We start from the raw sequence: 18026 nt of genomic DNA, 5'->3' as shown, positions 1-18026 counted from the left end.
TTCAATATTTAGAAGTTTGCTATTGTCAATGGAGGATATGAAGCGAGCATAGAAAATGCCAACTATTCCTTGGACAAATGGTTGGCACAAGGGTGCACAAGAACATGAAGAACAGGAGCAGGAGTCGGCCATCCGACCCGTCAAGCCTGCTCCACCATTCAATGAGATCACGGCTGATCTGGCCATGGATTCAGTTCCACTTAATCCACTTGTTCTCCATTACCTTTAAATTCCCGTTATTCAAACATTTCCCTGCCTGTGCCTTAACTAAGGCAGCCAAAAAAAAATCCCATATTGTTCAAACTTCTGTCTCTCTTTCTCTGTCTGAGGTTTTAAATGAGGACACCCCCCCCCCCCCTCCACTGCTTCCTTGGACAGAGGATTCCACAGCAGTTATCTGGATCGGTCATCGAGTGACGGCCTCAAACTCACAAAGGCAGATGTTTAATTTGCATTCAGTTAATTTCATAATTCTGGAAGAGGAAGTTGGTCACGTTAAAGTGGTGATCAGGAATAGTCTGAATTTTTGCACATATTTTCTCCAACCCCTTATAGGAAAAGAGTCCTCTGTATTGGTATAAGAAATCGATCCGGAGTAGGCCATTCAGTTCACAGCTCTGTCGTTCAATAAATTACTACTCATCATGAAGACTCTTTTGGCTTCCATCTGATTGCAGATCCAAAGTCTGAAGTCACGTGGAAAATCCGAAGGTTGGATATGGGCAGCTCCAACAGCTCTTAGATAGCCACATGGATGTAAGAAAATATAGGGATATGGTTATGGAAGGGAAGGATTATGTCGTTGTAGTTTTGCATAGGTCGGCACCACATCGTGGGCTGAAGGGCTTGTACTGTACTGTAATGCTCTATGTCCTATGCCCTCCCACCTATATCTAAACATGACATATTACCTAGACACTGCGTTCCTTCCTCTGCCCCTTCCTCCCTCCTCTTCTCTTCTCTACCCTTCCCCCACCTTTCTATACAGATTTTTTTGCTCGTTCCTGACGAAGGGCCCAGGTTCAAATCATTGGTTATCCTTTACTTCCAATGGTTGCTGCGTGGCCTGATGAATCTACGGCGCATTTGTATATTGCACTCGGCCCCGGTGTCTAGAGACTTTCCTGTTTAGCACTATTTTATTTTGTTCTCGGATTATCGTGAATATTTATAATCAACCTTTTTTATGTATTAATTCTCTTTGAATTCAATTAAATTTAATTTTTATTTCGATCAAGATTGATGAAGGACTCGTCCGAAACGTTGGTGATGTATTTTTATCTTTGCTGCATAATGGCACTGTGCGACCTGCTGAGTTTCTCCAGCGTCGTGTTTTGCTTCAACCGCGGCGTCTGCGTCTTTCATGTTTTACTTCTTTCCGCCCATGCAACCATAGTCACCCCGTACATCTTTAGAGGGTGGGGGAGAACAACGGAGCACCCAGAGGAGCCCCATGGGCACTGTAACAGCATTGCACTAACCGCTAGGCTAACTGAGCTGCCCCAATGTTATCCATTTAATCAGAACGTGCTTTGATTTTGATCTTTTTTTAATATTAAAAAAACTCCACTTAACCTACTCTGTTAAAAAAAAAGCAACTTATCCTGAGGGTTACATATATTTTGTAGCTTTCGATTCATGAATCAAAAAACAAAGGTACGACTATATCCAATCACGTTAAAAAACGTTTGCATCAAATGAAAATAAGATATAAAAGGTCACCATGTATCTTCTAATTTCACCAGTGAATCAAATATATGATATTTAATTTTTTTAAAGAACTTAGAATGTGTGAGGAACCATATGAGATGGGGGAGATATTGAATGAATTCTTCTCGTCGGTATTCACTAGGGAAAAGGATATGGAATTGTATAGGATAAATGAGGCAAAAGGGGTAGTTATGGAAAAGATAGGGATTAGGAAAGCAGTTGTGTTAGAACTTCTGAGGTACATAAAGGTAGATAAGTCTCCGGGTCCCGATGGGATTTTCCCCAGGACCTTAAGGGAAGTCAGGGAGGAAATAGCAGAGGCTCTGACAGTGATTTTTCAACAGTGGATCCACGGGATTGGCATGTCGCAAACGTGGTTCCGCTGTTTAAAGAGGGCTCAAGGTGTAGGCCCAGCAATTATCGGCCAGTAAGTTTGATTTCGGTGGTGGATAAACTAATGGAAAGTATTCTTAGGGATAGTATGTATAAGTATCTAGAAGGGCAGGGATTGATCAGGGACACCCAACATGGGTTTGTGAGGGGCAAGTCGTGCTTGACAAATCTTGTTGAATTTTTTGAGGAAGTGACTGGAAAGGTAGAGCAGTAGACGTGGTTTATTTCGATTTCAGTTAGGCTTTGGATAAGGTTCCACATGGAAGGTTGGTGAGGAAGGTTCACTCACTAGGGATAGATGTTGAGGTAGTCAGATGGGTTCAACGGTGGCTAGAAGATAGGCACCAGAGAGTCATGGTGGACAACTGTCTGTCAGGATGGAGGCCAGTGATGGGCGGTGTGCCTCAAGGATCGGTGTTGGGACCCTTGTTGTTTGTCATTTACATTAATGATTTGAATGATGGAATGGTAAATTGGATGAGTAAATATGCGGATGATACAAAAATAGGGGGAGTTGTGGATAGTGAGGATGGTTTTCGTGGACTGCAGAAGGAGTTGGACTGCTTAGAAGAGTGGGCTGAAAGGTGGCAGATGGAGTTTAATGTAGATAAGTGTGAGGTGCTTCATTTTGCGAGGAATAACCAAAACAGGACGTATGCAGTGAAGGGGAGGGCGTTGAGGAATGCAGAGGAACAGGGGGATCTTGGAATAATGGTTCATCGTTCTTTGAAAGTGCATTCTCGTGTAGACAGGGTGGTGAAGAAGGCTTTTGGTATGCTGGCCTTTATAAATCAGAGCATAGAATATAGGAGCTGGGAGGTGATGTTGAGACTATTCAAGGCATTGGTGAGGCCAAATTTGGAATAATGTGTGCAGTTCTGGTCTCTAAATTATAGGAAGGTTATCAATAACGCAGAGAGAGTGCAGAGATTTACTAAAATGTTGCCTGGATTGCAGTATCTAGAATACGGAGAAAGATTGAGTAGACGGGGTCTTTATTCATTGGAGCATAGAAGGTTGAGGGGGGATTTGATAGAGGTATATACAATTATGAGGGGAATAGATAGATTAGATGTGAATAGGCTCTTCCCCATGAGGGTAGGAGAGATTGGAACGAGGGGTCAGAAATTAAGGGTCAGGGGGCAAAACTTTAGAAGTAACATAAGAGGGTGCTTCTTCACTCAGAAAATGGTGGCTGAGTGGAATGACCTTCCGGATGAGATAGTTGCAGCAGGGTCAATTCCGTCATTTAAGAGGAGATTGGATGAGTACATGGATGTGAGGGGGTTGGAGGGTTATGGACAGGGAGCAGGTAGGTGGAACTCGTGGAGTTTCACTTAAATCGGTGCAGACTAGAAGGGCCGATATGGCTTGTTTCCATACTGTAATTGTTATATAGTTATATGGTTAAACCATGGAAACACTCTTGTAGATCCATTATGGAAATGGAGACTTTCCATTTGAATAAGATGGCTCTTTCGCCAACAATGTACCTGTTGTGCAGGTACAGAAACATTCCCAATGTCTGGGTCAATAACCCCGAAATGAGCAGTTATTAGATTAGGTTGTAGCTAATACAGTTGAAAGGATATTAAAAATTTCTTTCCAATGGATTTCTAAGAATGGGCAAGACCAAAATTCATGTGTCAACATAGCAATACCAGATTTGCATCTGTCACAAGTAGGGTTAATATTAGAAAAGATATAAGCCATCTTATCTTTGGACATGTGAACACGTTGCTCCACTTTGGATTGGATAAATGAATGCCAGGCACATATTGAAGATGTATTCACCAGTTTAAGAATCCTGTCCCATAGATCCTCCAATATCTTGATTTTTTAAAATCAATTGAAAAATGTAATATCCTGTATGGCTCTGACAGAAGGCAAACCCCCAATCCCTATTTTGTCTAACGCTGAAAACATTTCAGGAGTATTCCAGAGGGGTCGTTCACACCCAGGCTCGAAAGTCCAGGTGCTCAGGGCCCAAACTATACACTCTCTTCAAGGAAAGGCTTGCTCATTTAGTTCCACTCAGGCTCCTGTTTGGAAAAATCATGCAAAAGCCTTTGATGCTTCAGGTGAAATGATGTCTGAGTTCATTTTTATCCCTATCAATTGTCATACTGGTCTCCAGGAATTGTGTCAATTCATCAATAAGACATGAAACCGGATATAAACATGGCCAGTTGAAGTTGTTTCCTACCTTATGCCATTAACAAGAAATTCTTTCTCTGACCATAGACCAGATAATCAAGGGCTGAGAGTGGTGAATTGAATTATTTATTGTCACGTGTACAGCAATACAGCGAAAAGTTTGGTTCTGTGTGCTATCCAGTCAGGCCAGTCTACATATCGACATTAGGTAGTGCAAGAATAAGGGGATCAATAAGGTGGAGAGGGTGCAGAGAGGATTTACTAGAATGTTGCCGGAATTGCAGTATCTAGAATACGGAGAAAGATTGAGTAGACGGGGTCTTTATTCATTGGAGCATAGAAGGTTGAGGGGGGATTTGATAGAGGTATATACAATTATGAGGGGAATAGATAGATTAGATGTGAATAGGCTCTTCCCCTTGAGGGTAGGTGGGATTGGAACGAGGGGTCATAAGTTAAGGGTTAGGGGGAAAAAGTTTAGAAGTAACATGAGGGGAAACTTCTTCACTCAGAGAGGGGTGGCTGAGTGGAATGACCTTCCGGAAGAGGTGGTTGCAACAGGGTCAATCCTGTCATTTAAGAGGAGGGTGGATGAGTGCATGGATGTGAGGGGGTTGGAGGGTTATGGGCAGGGAGCAGGTAGGTGGAACTAGTGGAGTTCTCTTAAATCAGTGCGGACTAGAGGGGCTGAGAGGGCCTGTTTCCGGACTGTAGAGGTTATATGGATATATATGCAAATGAGAGTGTAACAGATACACAAAAGCGTAGGGTTTAGTATTATTGGTGAATGGAGTAGAAGGAGACGAAAACTCTTTTTTTGTCATTCAGAGAGTGTTGGGGGTCTGAAACTCACAGTTTACACAGGCATGCAGACAGAAGCCCTCATCACAATCCAGGAGACAGTCACAAGCTGAATGCTTTTAGGTAAAAAGAAATTTCCTGACGGGTCACCAATTTGGAACACTGTTCAAATTAAATAAAGTGGCCTCAAGATAACTCTGAATTTGGAATTTCTCCTGACCACGTGCATGAAGATATTTAGAGGTGGTGCACAGAAAGTCCAGCACCATTCAGAATGCACAAAGAGAGGTTAGTAGAAAGCAACAAAATGCCACGTGCTAGAGGTGGGGTGAGGGGTTGGGGTAGGGGTCAAGGTGGTGCAGGGAGTGATGGGTTGCAGGCATAGTCTGCTCAGAATCATGGAGGAAGCAGATACGATAGGGGTGGCACGATTTACGTCACGGTTAGCATAATGCCTTTACAGCACCAGCCGTAGAACCGGGGTTCGAATCCTGGGCTGTCTGTAAGGAGTTTGTACGTTCTCCCTATGTCTGTGTGGGTCTTTCCTTGGGCTCCGGTTTTCTCCCAATGTTCGAAACGTACCCAGAACGTAGGTTAATTGAGCAGCACGGACTTGAGGGCCGAAAGGGCCTGTTACCATCCTGTATGTCTAAATTTAAAATTTAATTTAAATTTAAAATTTAAATTTAGTGCTTGAGGGGCTTCTGGGTAGAGCAGTGGTTCTCAACCGTTTTCTTTCCATTCACGTACCACTTTAAGTATTCCCTATGCCATCGTATAGGGATTGCTTAGTAAGGGATTGCTTAAGGTGGGATGTGAGTGGGAAGAAAAAGGTTGAAAACCACTGTTTTAATCGTCCCTCATTGACTCGTTATGTGCATGGTTTCAGAACTCCAAAGGAAATGGGCCAATGACAATTTTTCTCAAGCAAAATATATCAGTAATAACTGGGTCTAGAACAGTGATTCTCAACCTTCCCTTTCCACCCACATCCCACCTTAAGCAATCCCTTACTAATCTCAGAGCACCGATGGTGTAGGAATTACTTAAAGTGGGATGTGAGTGGAATGAAAAAGGTTGAGGACCACTGGGATGGGCACATGTATATACAAGGAATATAACAACATGTATTGTTAACCTATAGAGTCATGCAGTGCAGAACAGGCCCTTCGACCCAACTTGTCCACGCTGACCAAATTAGCAAGGAGACAATTTTCAAGTTATGGCCACATACACCGGCATCTCTCAGTGGGTGCGGACCGTACCGGGTGACGCCATCAGAGGTGTTGACACCAGAAGGGCTGAATATAAAATTTTTGTGCAGTGTTCCAGCAGAAATTTATTATTTTTATAAAAGTATCCCCGTAGTTATTTCTAACATTTTTCGTAAGCCCTGCTGACATGTATCAATACACCTACAAGGTTAAAACTCTGTGCTCCTTAACTTTTTGAACCTTCTAATGTGCCCCAGTCAGAGCTGTCATTGTTACCCATTTACAATAACGCTTTGAATCACGTTTGTTCCGTCTGCCCGCGCTACCAGCACGCGCTGATTTTTTTGTTGCTGCTGGTGTTTTTACAGTTGTATTTTCTGGTGTTTTAGTAAAATATTGTGGTAATTAGGATTTGCGAACCTTAATCAATAACCTTTTTTGAGAATGAAGTCGTAATTCAAGGAAAAAAAGGAGAAAAATCAAAAAAGGGCTTCCGCTCAGTTACTCAGTCCATGGCGGTGGGGGTGGGGTGAGGGGTGACACCATGAGTTACCCTCCGGATGACACCAACCCTAGTGACGCCACTGGCCAGGTACACATGTAACACATTTGTGTTAAAATCATTAGTTATAAAATATATATTTCTTAGTAAAGTAAGTTATTGAGTTAAATATATTTCTAGTGAGGGAATTGTGGGCTGGAGGGCACACGAGCAAGCAGGAAGAGGAGGGATGGCTCTGTGAATAGAGAGCGAAGGGGTGGAGAGCGGGAGGGGGAAGGCAGAGGGATGGGGAAGAAAGGGAGACGGAAACAGTTGATATTAATACCATCCAGTTGGAGGGTTCCCAGACGGAATATCCTCCAATTTATGGATGTCCTTAGTTTGGCATGTCAGTGTGGGAGGGTGGCGCAGAACTGAATGCTTGTCCACTGGGAGATCCTTATCATTGATGCAGAGCGAAAGTGCTCAGTGAAGTGATCTCCCAGTCTGTCTAAAGTCTTTCTGATGTAGAGGGAGCTTTGGATACAGTAGGTGACTCCCACAGCTATCCCCCACTCCCATTTTCTGTGCTTATCGACCTGGGACCTCTTGCCTGTAGAACTTTGCTCCTCTCCCTGCTCCAAATCCCTCTCACCATTTCCTTCGGGGACCTGCCTACATTTTGCTCATATCGTGATGTGGGTGACACGTTGGTTATGTATATTTATTTTTGCTGTATAAATTACACTCTTTGACTTGCTGAGTTTCTCCAGCATGGTGTTTTCACTAAGCAAGGTTTAGAATGTTGCAAGGAGTGATGGACCTGTGCTGTCAAGGTCTGTGAACTATAACCATATAACCATATAACAATTACAGCACAGAAGCAGGCCAGTTCAGCCCTTCAAGTCCGTGCTGAACACCTTCTCCCACCTAGTCCCATTGACCAGCACCCAGCCCATAATCCTCCACACCTTCCTCATCCATATACCCATCCAACTATTCCTTAAATATTAAAATTAAACCTCCATCTATTACTTCAGCTGGATGCTTATTCCACCCTTCTGCCACCTTCTGAGTGAAGAAAGTTTCCCCTAAACTTTCTGCCTTCAATCTCAATCCATGTCCTCTTGTTTGAATCTCCCCCACTCTCAGTGGAAAAAGCCTGTCCACATTGTCTCTTTCTGTCTCCCTCATAATTATAAATACTTCTATCAATCACCCCTCAATCTTCTATGCTCCAGGGAATAAAGTCCCAGCCTGCTCAACCTTTCCCTGTAACTCAAACCCTGAAACCCAGGCTGCATTTTCGTAAATCTCCTCTGCACTCTCTCTATTCTGTTTCTATCTTTCCTATAATTCGGCAACCAAAACTGCACACAATATTCCAAATTTGGCCTCATCCTTGCCTTACACCACTATAGAACCATGGAGCACTACATAATGGAAATAGGACCTTCCACCCTTCTAGTCTGTGCTAGACTATTATTCTGCCTCATCCCACTGATTTACACCCAGTCCATAACCCTCCATACCTCTTCTATCCATGTACCTATCCAACATTTGCCACTACTCTATGTGAAGGAGTACCCTCTAATGTTTTCCCTAAACATTTCCCCTTTCACCATAGAAACTGCTACAGAACAGAAAACAAGCCATTTGGCCCTTTTAGTCTGTGCCGACTATTATTTCACTAGACCCATTGACCTGCTCCCATTCCATAACCCTCTAGAAATCTCCCATCCATGTACCTATCCAATTTATGCTTAGAACTCAAGATTGAGCCCGCATTCACCACACTAGATGGCAGCTCATTTCACACTCCCACCACTCTCTGAGTGAAGAACTTTTCCTTAATGTTCCCCCTAAACCTTTCCCCTTTGAGGTTAAAACGATGAACTCTTGCATTTATCTCACCCAATCGAAGTGGAAAAAGCCTAAACGTTGCCTGGTTTAATTCATATGGATCAAACAGGATTTATTAAAAAGTGCTATTCTGTAGAAAATATAGCAAGATTAATTAGTTTAATTAATTTAATTCAAAAAAAGAGGGAATTGTAGTAGCAGAAACTTTGGATCCACAAAAAAACTTTTGATAGATTAGAATAAAATTTTTTGTTTAAAGTACTGGAGAAGTTTGGCATTGGTTCTACATTTATAAATTGTGTTAAAGCTTTATATAAAAAATCATTTGGCAAAAGTTATTATAATGGACAAATATCTGCTTCTTTTCCATTAACTAGATCAAGATTATCCTTTGTCCCCAGATTTATTTATATAAGTAGTTGAGCTTTTAGCTAAAATTATTAGACAAGATTCTAAGATTAAGGTAATTAAAGTGAATCAAGAAGAATATAAAATTAATTTATTTGTTGTTGATGTTTTGGTTTATTTAACTGATAAATTCTTTGTCCCAATTACAGATTAGATTGAAAGAATATGGGGAAATTTTTGGATATAAATTTAACTGGGAAAAAAAAGTGAGATTATGCCCTTAGCCATGGGTAATTATACAGATTGTAAAATAATCACAAAATTTAGGTGGGCTGACATAGGTAGTGAATATTTAGGCATTAGAATTAATAATGATTTGAAATATTTATATAAATTTAATTATTTATCTTTGCTTAATAGAATTGTTGCAGATTTTAAAAAGTGGAATAATTTACCTATTACTTTGGTTGGCAGAGTTAATTGTGTCAAAATGAATGTTTTTCCTATCCATCCCAATTCCTTCAAAAAATTTTTAAGGACTTAAATACAGTGGTTTGGAAATTATTATGGAAAGATAAAATGCCAATGGTCTTTTTGTAAAAACTGACTTGGAACTATGAATTAGAAGGGGTTTACATCTTCCTCATTTTAAGAATTATTATAAAGCAGCTCAAATGAAATTTATTAATGTATTGTTCAGTTTAGATAATATTCCAGTTTGCACTTCTGTTGAATTAATAGGGGATATGAATTCCCAGGATTTTATTTATAAATGGAATTCTAAATTGTTACTTGGAAGTAGGGAATCTTCTATTTTAAAACATTTGATTGAGTTGTGGAACAATATTGATAATGAAGTTGGTATGAAAGTTTTAATATCTAGGAAAATGCCTCTATGTCAAAATAGGCTTATACTTTTTGAATGGATAACCAGTTCTTGAGGATTTGAAGATGGAAGGGTATTGAGGAATAGGATTTGTAGATGGAAGGGTAATAAGAAGAAGAGGATTTGTAGATGGAAGGGTATTAAGAGGAAGAAGATTTGTAGATGGAAGGGTATTGAGGAAGAGGATTTGTAGATGGAAGGGTAATAAGAGGAAGAGGATTTGTAGATGGAAGGGTATTGAGGAAGATGATTTGTAGATGGAAGGGTATTAAGAGGAAGAGGTTTGTTTTGAGGATGGGAGATTTATAACATTTGAAAGAATGAGGGAAAAATTTAATGTACCTGATAATACTTTATTTTGTTATTATCTTTTTTTATCTGGCAAAATAGGTTCTACTTTGATGTTAACTAATCAAAGTGAATTAGAATTATTGATTTTTAATACTACTGTAAGCAAATTTATTTCAGTAATGTATAACTTACTTCAAACTAAGGCCCCCAAAATTGGGGTACATAAATCAAGATTAAGATGGGAACTATATTTAAATACTTGAATAAGTGAAAGGACTGGATGGATGTGTGTGAGAATAATATGATTAAACTTATAAATGTTAGATATAGGTTAGTTCAATCATTCTCAACCTTTTTCTTTCCACTCACATACCACTTTAAGGAATCCCTATGCAATCAGTGCTCTGTGATTGGTAAGGGATTCCTTAAGATGGAATGTGAGTGAGAAGGGAAGGTTGAGAATCACTGCTCTAGACCCAGATGTTACTGATATATTTTGTTTGAGAAAAATTGTCATTGGTCCATTTCCTTTGGAGTTATGAAATCGTGCACATAACGAGTCAATGAGGTACGATTAAAACAGTGGTTTTCAACCTTTTTTCTTTCCACTCACATTCCACTTTAAGCAATCCCTTACTAACCGCAGAGCACCGATGGCAGAGGGATTACTTAAAGTGGTATGTGAGTGGAAAGAAAAAGGTTGAGAACCACTGGTTTAGTTCAATATCATTTTTTTACATCAGTTATATTTGAGTCTATAAAAATTAAATAGATTAAATCCTACCATATCAGATCTATGTTTTAAGTGTAGATTTGAGATTGGACATTTTTACATTCAACTTGGCAATGTCCTAACGATAGACAATTTTGGTTAGGAGTAGGTAATTTTTTTGATTGAACTACTTGGGTCATTTTTTTTATTTATCGATTAATATTAAGGCTAAAAGGCTGAAATTAAAATTAAATATTTATCAAATTGAATTTGTGTTAATTTCTTTAGAAGTTTCTAGGTAATGTATATCAATATCATGGAATATATATAGCAATATCATCAGAAATAAATTTAGGCATGGAAAGATGGCCTGCAGAACCACAGTTGTATATGTTAGTGAAAATTACTTCATGAGATAAATATCATGTTTTTTTCAAAAATATGGAATCTATATTTACAAAATTCTGGTCTGCATATACAATTGACTCTTCGAAGACCTCACTTCTTGGTAACTTCCAATAGACTTTGATGTATAAATGTTTTATTTTCTTGGCTTTCTCCAATTTTTATTTTTTCTTTCTTTTCTTTTATGGGTGGGGTGGTATGGGAGATGGGAGGGTGGTTTGTGGGAGGGAGGGGTTGGATGATATATATCACATATATATCTTTTGAAACAATTTAGAACTGAATATAATGTAAATATTATTGTGGTTTACAAATTTATAAATAAAGCATTCAAAATAATAAAAAAAAGAAAAAACCTACTTACAACCACTCTGTCTATTCTTCTCATAATCTTGGAAACCTCTGTGAAATCTCCTCTCATTCTTCCTTGCTCCATGGAATAAGGTCCTAATCTGTTTAACCTTTCCCTGTAACTCAACTTCTCTGTACTCTTTCAATCTTAGTGATATCTTTCCTGGTGCTAGGTCACTAGAATTGCAGGCAATATTCCAAATTTGGTCTCACCAATGCCTTAAACAACTTGAACATAACATCCCACCTCCTATACTTAATACTTTAATTTATAAAGGATAAGATGCCAAAAGCTTTCTTAACAGCTGTGTCCACCTGTGACACCACCTTCAGGGAACAATGTTTTCCCAGATCTCTCTGCTCCTCCGCACTCCGGACTGTGTATGTCCTACCGTGGTTTTCCCTTCCAAAATGCATCATTTCACACTTGTCGACATTAAACTCCATCTGCCATTTTATGGACCATTCTCCCAGTTGGTCCAGATCCCTCAGCAAGCTTTGAAATTTTTCCTCGCTGTCCACAAAGCCTCCTGTCTTTGTGTCATCAGAAAACTCACTGATCCAATTTCCCACATTATCATCCAGATCATTGATATAGACAACAAACGACAATGGTCCCAACACCAATCCCTGAGGCACACCTTGAGTCACAGGCCTCCACTCAGAGAAGCAACCATCCACTACCATCCTCTGTTTTCTCCCACACAGATAATTACAAATCCAGTTTAGAACCCATCAATGGATACCTAGTGTCTGAATCTTCTTTTTTTCTCTAGCTATTAAAAAAACCCAAAAATAACAACAAAAGATAAAAGAAAAAAAGAAGAATAAAAACTAACTAATCTAACCCCTTCCACTAAATACGGTCACCAGCAAATAAATTGTAAAGAATCGAGTATCGGCTCTCTGACATCTGATCGAAAGCCCTCAGAGCACCCCTGGCTAAGTAATCAAATTATGATCATAGTCCATGAATGGGCCCCATGTCTTGTCAAATTCAAACTTGATCTCCTTAATGTTAGATTGTCGCAATGCTATGGTGGCACTACAACTCCCAGGAGGCATAGAACCCACCATGTGACATCAGTGCGTGATGGCGTCAGCATGTGTCAAGCGTGTGATTCTGGCTTTTAAAAGGTTGCGTTGGTGATGAGTAACTCCGTTTGATTCACTCTAGAAATGCCTTGTGTGGTTATTTCCTTGTGTCCACTGTGATTCCAGTGGCCACATGATCTAATTTTCTCCAAACGCAAGCAAGACATAACGTCCTGTACCCATTGCGTATAAGTTGGTGCTCTGCTGTCATTCCATCTGATCCAAGTTGCTGGTCTGGCCGTCAATGAAGTAAAAGCTACTACTCTCTTTTGAGTTGAATTCAAGGAAATCGTCTCTTCTAGAGAATAATCAAACAAACCAGTAAAAATAAATGGTTTGAGTTTTAAAGAATTGTTCCCAATATTCTTCTAGTTCTGGACAATCCAGAATGTATGAATTAGAGAGGGCTCATAATTTTTACATTTGTCACATGAAGAATCAATATCAGGATAAAAACGAGATCATCAAACTTTGGACATGTGTTTTCTATGTACCACTTTAAATTGTACCACTTTAAACAATGTTGTGCACAGAATTAAGTATTATTAATCCTATGTGTCATAACCTTCTGAACTGACCTCCCATGTAGGACCTTGTGAAAAGCTTTATTAATGTCCATGTAGGCAACATCCATAGCCTTTCCTTCATCTACCTTTGTAACCTCCTCAAAGAACTCTACAATATTCATTAAACATGACCTACCACGCAAAAAGCTATGCTGACTGTCTTTAACAGGTTGGCCCACCCATCCATCTGGGCAACAACTCGACTGGTCGCAGACAGATTCATGTGACTTAGCCTGCATAAACAAGTTGGCCACTGGGCCAGAACTTGCCTGCACTGTCAGACATCCCAAGGTGCAGGGGCACGTGAAAGCCCCTCTTCAGTCCTTCCCACCGACACACAGATTATTTGACCATGTTTACGTGGATATCATTGGGCTATTGCTTGTGTCCAGAGGTGCCATGTGTCTGTTCATGATGGTGAAGAGGTTCACTAGATGGCCAGAAGCTGACCCAGTTTCAGACACTTCCACGAAATCCTGCTCCCTCATCGCCTACTGGGTAGCCTGTTTCGGCCTTCCTTCCAATCTTGCGTCGGACAGGGGGGCACAGTTCACGTCTGACCTATGGACAGCAGTGGCACATCTCCTAGGGACCCAGTTACATCACACCATAGCCTACCACCCACAGTCTAACGGCCCATGACTGTCCAAATACCTATATATCTGATCTCTTAGAACTCCTTCCAATAATTTACCTACTACTCACGTCAGGTTTACCTGATTTATTTTTGGAGTCTTTTTTAAGCAACGGGTCAACATGAGCTACTCACCTCACCCATGGCTAAGGATATTTTGAATATATCAGCCAGGGCCCCTGCAATTTCTATACCCTTAACCCATGTCCTCTAATTTTTATTTCACCCAGTGGAAAAATCCTGCTGGCATACAAATTATAGTTTTGTAAATCTGCACTCATTGTATGCTCCAGGGAATAAATCTGTTTTACCTTTCCTTGTAATTCAACTCCTCAAATCCCAGCAACATGCTTGTAAATCTCTTCTGCACTGTTTCATTCTTATTGATATCCTGCCTGTGGACAAACAACACATACGCAGGCAAGTATTCAGATATACAAATGAATAAATAAATATTGTTACGTGAATATGAGTGGTCTCAATGTGAGCAGTTCCTCAGCCTGGTGGGGCTGGCTCTGATCCTCCTGCATCACTTCCCCGACAGGAACAGCTGAAAGTTGCTGTGTGCGTGGGGGAAGGGGTCCTCAATGACTTTGCGTCACATCAATGGAGGTGGGGGGGGGGAGGGGTGAAGGGATACCCAAGTGATCCTCTTTCCTGCTCTTGTCTTTCCAGATTCCCAATGACAGGCTCAGGCCTGAAATGTTATTCAGGTGATGCTGAGTTTCTCCAGCAAGTTTTTGCGTTGCACTTGACCCCAGCTTCTATAGATTTTCTTGTTTCATTGAATGGTACCGCTGACGTTCACTCTGGCTAAAGCTCTGTGTCTGTTCCATCTATTGCAGGTTCGTGCTAAGGGACGGCAGTGGAAATTGGTTGGCCAAGCAGATCCGGAGGCACCGTCCCAAGGACGGGCCCATGGAACCCTCGAGTGCCCACAGGTGGTGCACCCTGCACACCGAGTTCATCTGGTACGACCCCCAACTTGTGCCCCGTCCCCCTGCCTTCCATGGCACCCCGAGGCTGCATGTCTTCTCCAACTGGGGGGTGGTGACCTACGGGGGGGGCTTGGACCACCAGCCCGGCAACACCTTTGTCTCCTTCAAGTCGGGGAAGCTGGGTGGCCGAGCAGTCTACGAGATCGTCCACGGGAGCCCATACTCTTGGATCGATGGCTGGAAGAACTTCAACCCGGGTCATGAGCACCCGGACCAAAACTCCTTCACCTTTGCCCCCGGGGGTCAGGTGTTCGTGTCCGAGGCACTGTATGGGCCCAAGTACAGCTATCTCAACAACGTCCTGGTCTTCGGGCCTTCTCCCAGCAGCCAGTGCAACCAGCCCTGGGAAGGACAGCTGGGTGAGTGCGGCCAGTGGCTGAACTGGCTGGCCGACGAAGCAGGCAGCTCAGCGGGGGAGGTAGTGGCTGCCAGCCAGCACGGTGGCATGGTGTTCGCCAGTGGCGAGGCAGCAGGGGCCTACTCCGCCACCATGGGCCTGCGGAGTGTCTACCGGGCCCTCCTGCTGCTTAATCCCCAGACCCTGCTGGTGGTGGACCACATTGAGAAGTGGCAAGGCTCCCCCTTGGGCTCGGCCAGTGCTTTCTTCCACAACCTGGACATCGACTTTAAGTACGTGCCTTACGTGGCCCCTGGTGGGTTAAATGGGGCCATGATGGATGTGTGGGATGCCCAGTACAAGATGGTGTGGTTTGACCCCCGGGGACACAGCCCACGGGCCCGCATCCAGGAGGCGGAGCAGGCGGCCGAGTTTAAGAAGCGGTGGACCCAGTTCGTCAATGTGACCTTTGACCTGAGCAGGCCGGTCACCCGGATGGCCTACCTCTTCCATGGGCCCTACGTTCACGTATCCGAATGTGCCTTCCTCGATGACAGTGGCAAAGGGCTGAAGGTGGCACTCACCATCAATGGCAGCCGGGTGGTGTCGTGGGTGGCCACCCGCCACACCGATCCCAGTGCCCGTTACTCCTACCTTGGCTTTGGGGGCTATGCCAAGGTGGAGGAGGGTCACCAGGTCACCCGGTTTGGCTTGGGAGTCACCACCCTGCCAGGGAGCCAGTCGGCCAGCGCCCCTCTCTCCCGCTTCGGCCTGGCGCTGGGGGTGGCCGGTTTGTGCCTGGGTCTGGGTCTGGCAGCCTCCCGTTGCAGGATCCACCTCTCGTACAGCAGGCTGCTGCGACTGGCAATGCTGGCGGCTGTTTCCTTGTGGCTGGTCGAGATGGCGGCCCTCTGGAGCACGTGTGGTAGAACCCTGTGCTCTCTGGGCTGGAGGGACAGGGAGCCTGGCTCCGCCAACCAATCCGGCCATTGGGACCAGGCCTCAGGCAAGATGGCGCCAGTGGTGGTGGCTTCGCTGCCCATCTCAGGGGCCGAGATCCTCAAGCACCTCTTCGCCAACACCACCGACTTCCTGTACATCAGGCTGCCCTCCGAGGAGGCAGGGGGGGATGAATTCGACCTGGATCCCTTCATCGATGCCTGCGAGTGGACGGAGTCTGACGCCCGCCAAGGACAGCACCGCCTGGTCCAGGGGTGGCTCCAGTCCCTGGTACACAGCACCAAGCTGCACCTCCTCAATGTCCCCCTTCACCCAGGCTCAGGGGGCGACCTCCTCATGGACAGGCCTGCCACCAGGCAGGAAAGGAAGAGGAAGCCCAGGAGGAAGGCCCCACTCACCGACCAGAAGTACTGGGAGAGCGCAGAGAAGAACACAGACTACATCAGGGGGCTGAGGAGGCACCTGGCGTCCCACCCGAATGCCCGCGTTGTGCTCAACCTGAGCAGCGGGACCTGGACCCTCAAGCTCCCCTTCGTACAGGGGGTTCTGGGGGCTTCGACGAGGACGGTGTTTGTTGTGAGGGACCCTCGGGCCTGGGTCTACACCTTGCTCTACAGCGGCAAACCCAACCTGTACTCCCTCAGGAACGTGCCTCAGCGTTTAGCTGCCCTCTTCCACCAGGACGCTGCCAAGAGCTGCGGCTCCCCCTCCTCCTATGCCTCAGAGTACGAGGCTCTGCGGAGGCAGTTCTCCTCCCTGCCCAAGAACTCCGTGGCCCTCTTGGCCCACCTCTGGCTCGCCAACACCAAGGCGGCCATGAGGATCAACAGGAAGCTGCCATCCGCCAATTACAAGCTACTGAAATTCGAAGACATTGTCACTCTTCCCCGGGAAGTGGCCGAGAAGGTCTACGCATTCCTCGGCTTCCCGCTGCCTCCCGCTGTGCTGAACCGGATCCTGTTTGCCACCTCCACAAACCTATACCACCTCCCATTCGAGGGCGAGGTCTTGCCCAGTAACCTCCATGTCTGGCGGGACAGGATGTCCCAGCAGGACATCAGGATGGTCGAGAACATCTGCTGGTCAGTGATGAGCCAGTTGGGATACTCCAGGTTTGTCAGTTGAAAGCTGAGTGGTCAGGAGATCCAACAATGGAGCAGTGGATTTGAGAGAAAGTTGACTGAGCTCGGGGGGACCCGGGAACTGAGGGGTTTGCACAGGAAGTGGAAGGAGATACTTGGAAACGAACACAGAATCTGGAGAGTCACTTCACTTCCAACTCCAACTCCTAACGTTGTGCTCAGGTGGTTGGACGTTCTTGAATGGAGGTGACAAAAGGACCCACAAGGCCCATTCCATTCCTTTCTATTCAATGACTATGCCCTGCCACAAAGAAATGTTCCTCAGCACTTCACTAAAACTCTCCAACGTTCCATATGAACAGACTAGGGCAAAATAAATGAATTTCACTCTGTGAGGTACGATTTCTGAAATTATGAACACTAGGAATCTTTCAGGATCTTACTGGAAAGATATCCATGAGACTGAAAGATGTTGCCAGGACTTGGGGACCTGAGTGAAAGAGAAAGGTTAAACAAGTTAGGACCTAATTCCCTGGAGTGATGGAGAATGAGGGGTGATTTAATAGAGGTACACAAAAATAATGAGGGGTATAAATGCAAGCAGACCTTTTCCACTGAGATTAGATAAGACAAAAACTAGAGGACATGGGTTAAGGGTGTAAGGGGGATCGTTTTAAAGGGGACTTCTTCACTCGGAGGGCGGTGAGACTGCGGAATGAGCTGCCAGCGGAGGTGATGAATG

The 18026-nt window shown here is 43.7% G+C and overlaps 1 protein-coding gene across 1 annotated transcript in view; it reads left to right on the top strand.

Moving 5' to 3' along the window:
- Positions 1-17676, top strand: part of LOC138755823 (dermatan-sulfate epimerase-like protein) — a 43348-nt gene extending 25672 nt beyond the window's left edge. Inside the window, exon 2 of the mRNA XM_069922501.1 lies at positions 14753-17676. Within this exon, the coding sequence (XP_069778602.1) occupies positions 14753-17327 (2575 nt within the window). The 3' untranslated portion in view covers positions 17328-17676. The remainder of the gene's footprint in view (positions 1-14752) is intronic.
- Positions 17677-18026: the final 350 nt, after the last annotated feature.

The sequence above is a fragment of the Narcine bancroftii genome, chromosome 2 (genome assembly GCF_036971445.1).
Source record: "Narcine bancroftii isolate sNarBan1 chromosome 2, sNarBan1.hap1, whole genome shotgun sequence".
Lineage (NCBI taxonomy): Eukaryota > Metazoa > Chordata > Chondrichthyes > Torpediniformes > Narcinidae > Narcine > Narcine bancroftii.
This window is presented reverse-complemented; position numbering and strand designations above follow the sequence as displayed.